The sequence below is a fragment of the Anneissia japonica genome, unplaced genomic scaffold (assembly GCF_011630105.1).
Source record: "Anneissia japonica isolate Jap-2015-1 unplaced genomic scaffold, ASM1163010v1 scaffold263652_len2161_cov211, whole genome shotgun sequence".
In the NCBI taxonomy this organism is placed as follows: domain Eukaryota; kingdom Metazoa; phylum Echinodermata; class Crinoidea; order Comatulida; family Comatulidae; genus Anneissia; species Anneissia japonica.
In genome coordinates, this window is record NW_022723822.1 from 1 (window position 1) to 2,083 (window position 2,083).

The window sequence follows — 2,083 nt, forward strand, 5'->3', positions numbered from 1 at the left end:
ATATCCGATAACCACCACTGTCTACAAATACAATACAAATATAAGAATACATAATTATTAAGAAAATCACCTTTTCTTGAAAAACAGACGCAGATGCTGAATCACAGATAAGCTACATGACTACCAAGGATAAATATATTAGGCATATTAGATATACTCTATATTAAAAAAAAGTAGAAAAAATATTTTAAAATATAATTACCACATCTATAGTTGACAGCGTTTTGTCCTCCGGGACATATTGCTTGAACTTGACCTTTAGAGGAAATTGAAGGAGCCAATGTTGCTCTGTCTCCATTTATAGTTAAATATGGTTCACTTCCGGGCCAAAGGTCATTAATAGAGGTATTAATGGCTTTTAACATTTGGTCTAAAAGATCAACGTTGCTACTGTTGGAGGAAAATATAAACTAGTTTGCACAAAGTATTTTATATTTTAAACCCTTTATATATTTCTACAATATTCCAACATCATATCAGTGGTTTAAGATTTCACTGATGGCTTTGTTTCGGCGTTAGCAGAAAAAATATTTGTTTGTTCTGGTTTCAAAAGTGGTCCAAGGGGGGACAAACCTCAAAAGATTTTGACAATTTAGGGGTTATTTAATCGATTTTAGAGTCTACTAATATGCAGAAAGTATATTTTTTTTCTCCCTGACGAAATATGGCTATGTAGATAACACCCCGACGAAGTATGCCCCGACGGGGAGGGCCAGCTATCCCCTACGCGGGGAGGGGGATAGCCTTTACAGTTCCTTCAAATGCCCGTACACCTAACCTAGCGTTGTCTTTGACTTCTGCAAATGTCAGCAGCAGTACATGCTTTCTCCAGAAAGGGACAACTGAGAACATGGTCTATAGTTTGTGGTTATTCTTCACAGTTGCATTCTACCGAGTTTGAGATGTTGCCCTATTTACTGAGTAGATTCTTGCAGCGACCAACTCCAGTTGATTTAGGAATTTCCACTCTGCCCACGTACAGTCTGCACCAGTTGAAAGTTATATTATATATAGATGTAGGCAATAGTGTATGTGGGTAATTGAAAAGGTGTCTTTTGTAGATAAGTGTAAACATAACATACCCTGCAATAGATAGGTAAACTAGTTACTTCATATTACCTTTTAGCTATAAATGTAAACATCACTCCAACATCACTGGATAGTAGACTAGTAGTAGTTCTTTTCAGCCTGTGGCCTACACATTGCGAGGAGATGTCTTTATAAGAGCATTCTATTTCGTCGTGAATACGGCAAAGTGTCTAATAGTAGATAATAAATAATTGTGAGCTCAAAAATATAATGTTATTTCCAGGTCCTTCGGACGTAGTGCAATCAGAAGCTCCTTACTAACAGGAAGGAAAGCACAACTAAAACTCTACTACTCTAAAGAAAAGGCTTATTTAAAAAAAAACACACATTGATTTTACCATGAATTTACTTGTATTCAGAAGGTTTTGAATCTGTATTTGGCGACTGGCGGAGGTGTTGGTGCAATCAAGAGGCGTTTGGTGCGAGAAGACCATTAGATCGTGGCGTTCCAAGTGAATCTCATTTCCCGAAATAACTAAAAAAGTAAAAATTTATGTTAATTTAAACAACTTCTGATCAACTTATAATAAAATAAACTAAACTAAACCCCAAAATGCTTTTATATATTATAGAACAAAATCGTTGGAAAAACAGAAGTACTAGGCCTATGGTTTAAGTTAATTTCCTGTGGTGCAGAGGAGATCGGTAATAGTTATTGGTCTACACGTGCAAGAGCTAGAAAATGCTTATAAGAGAGCATCTTAACGCAGGTGCTTGTGGTAGGCACATGTGTGTGCTGAACCGTTAAGATCCTCTCAAATATTTGGTCCGAGTTTCCATTCCAATAGGTGATCCCTTTGTGGTTCAGTTAAAAGGCTACGATAGCGTGCACGTAAAGTATTTGGTCCCGTATGCACTATTGCCGATGTTTACCTAAAAACACATTACAAAAAAGTAGGGGATTGTCTCCCTGTATACTGCCCAATTTGACACAAAAAGAACTCCACAGGAAACAAACTTTTGAACAGAGCATGTTATCCGTAGTGTGATTGAC

At 36.8% G+C, this 2,083-nt stretch overlaps 1 protein-coding gene across 1 annotated transcript; it reads right to left on the reverse strand.

Moving 5' to 3' along the window:
* Positions 1–143: 143 nt before the first annotated feature.
* LOC117112386 lies at positions 144–1,560 on the reverse strand. The gene is made up of 3 exons (XM_033255458.1): positions 1,428–1,560; positions 1,120–1,259; positions 144–390 (listed from the first exon to the last, which is right to left on the reverse strand). Exons 1-3 carry the CDS (start codon positions 1,521–1,523, stop codon positions 159–161), a joined length of 468 nt encoding a protein of 155 aa, XP_033111349.1. The 5' UTR covers positions 1,524–1,560; the 3' UTR covers positions 144–158.
* Between the last annotated feature and the right edge of the window lie 523 nt (positions 1,561–2,083).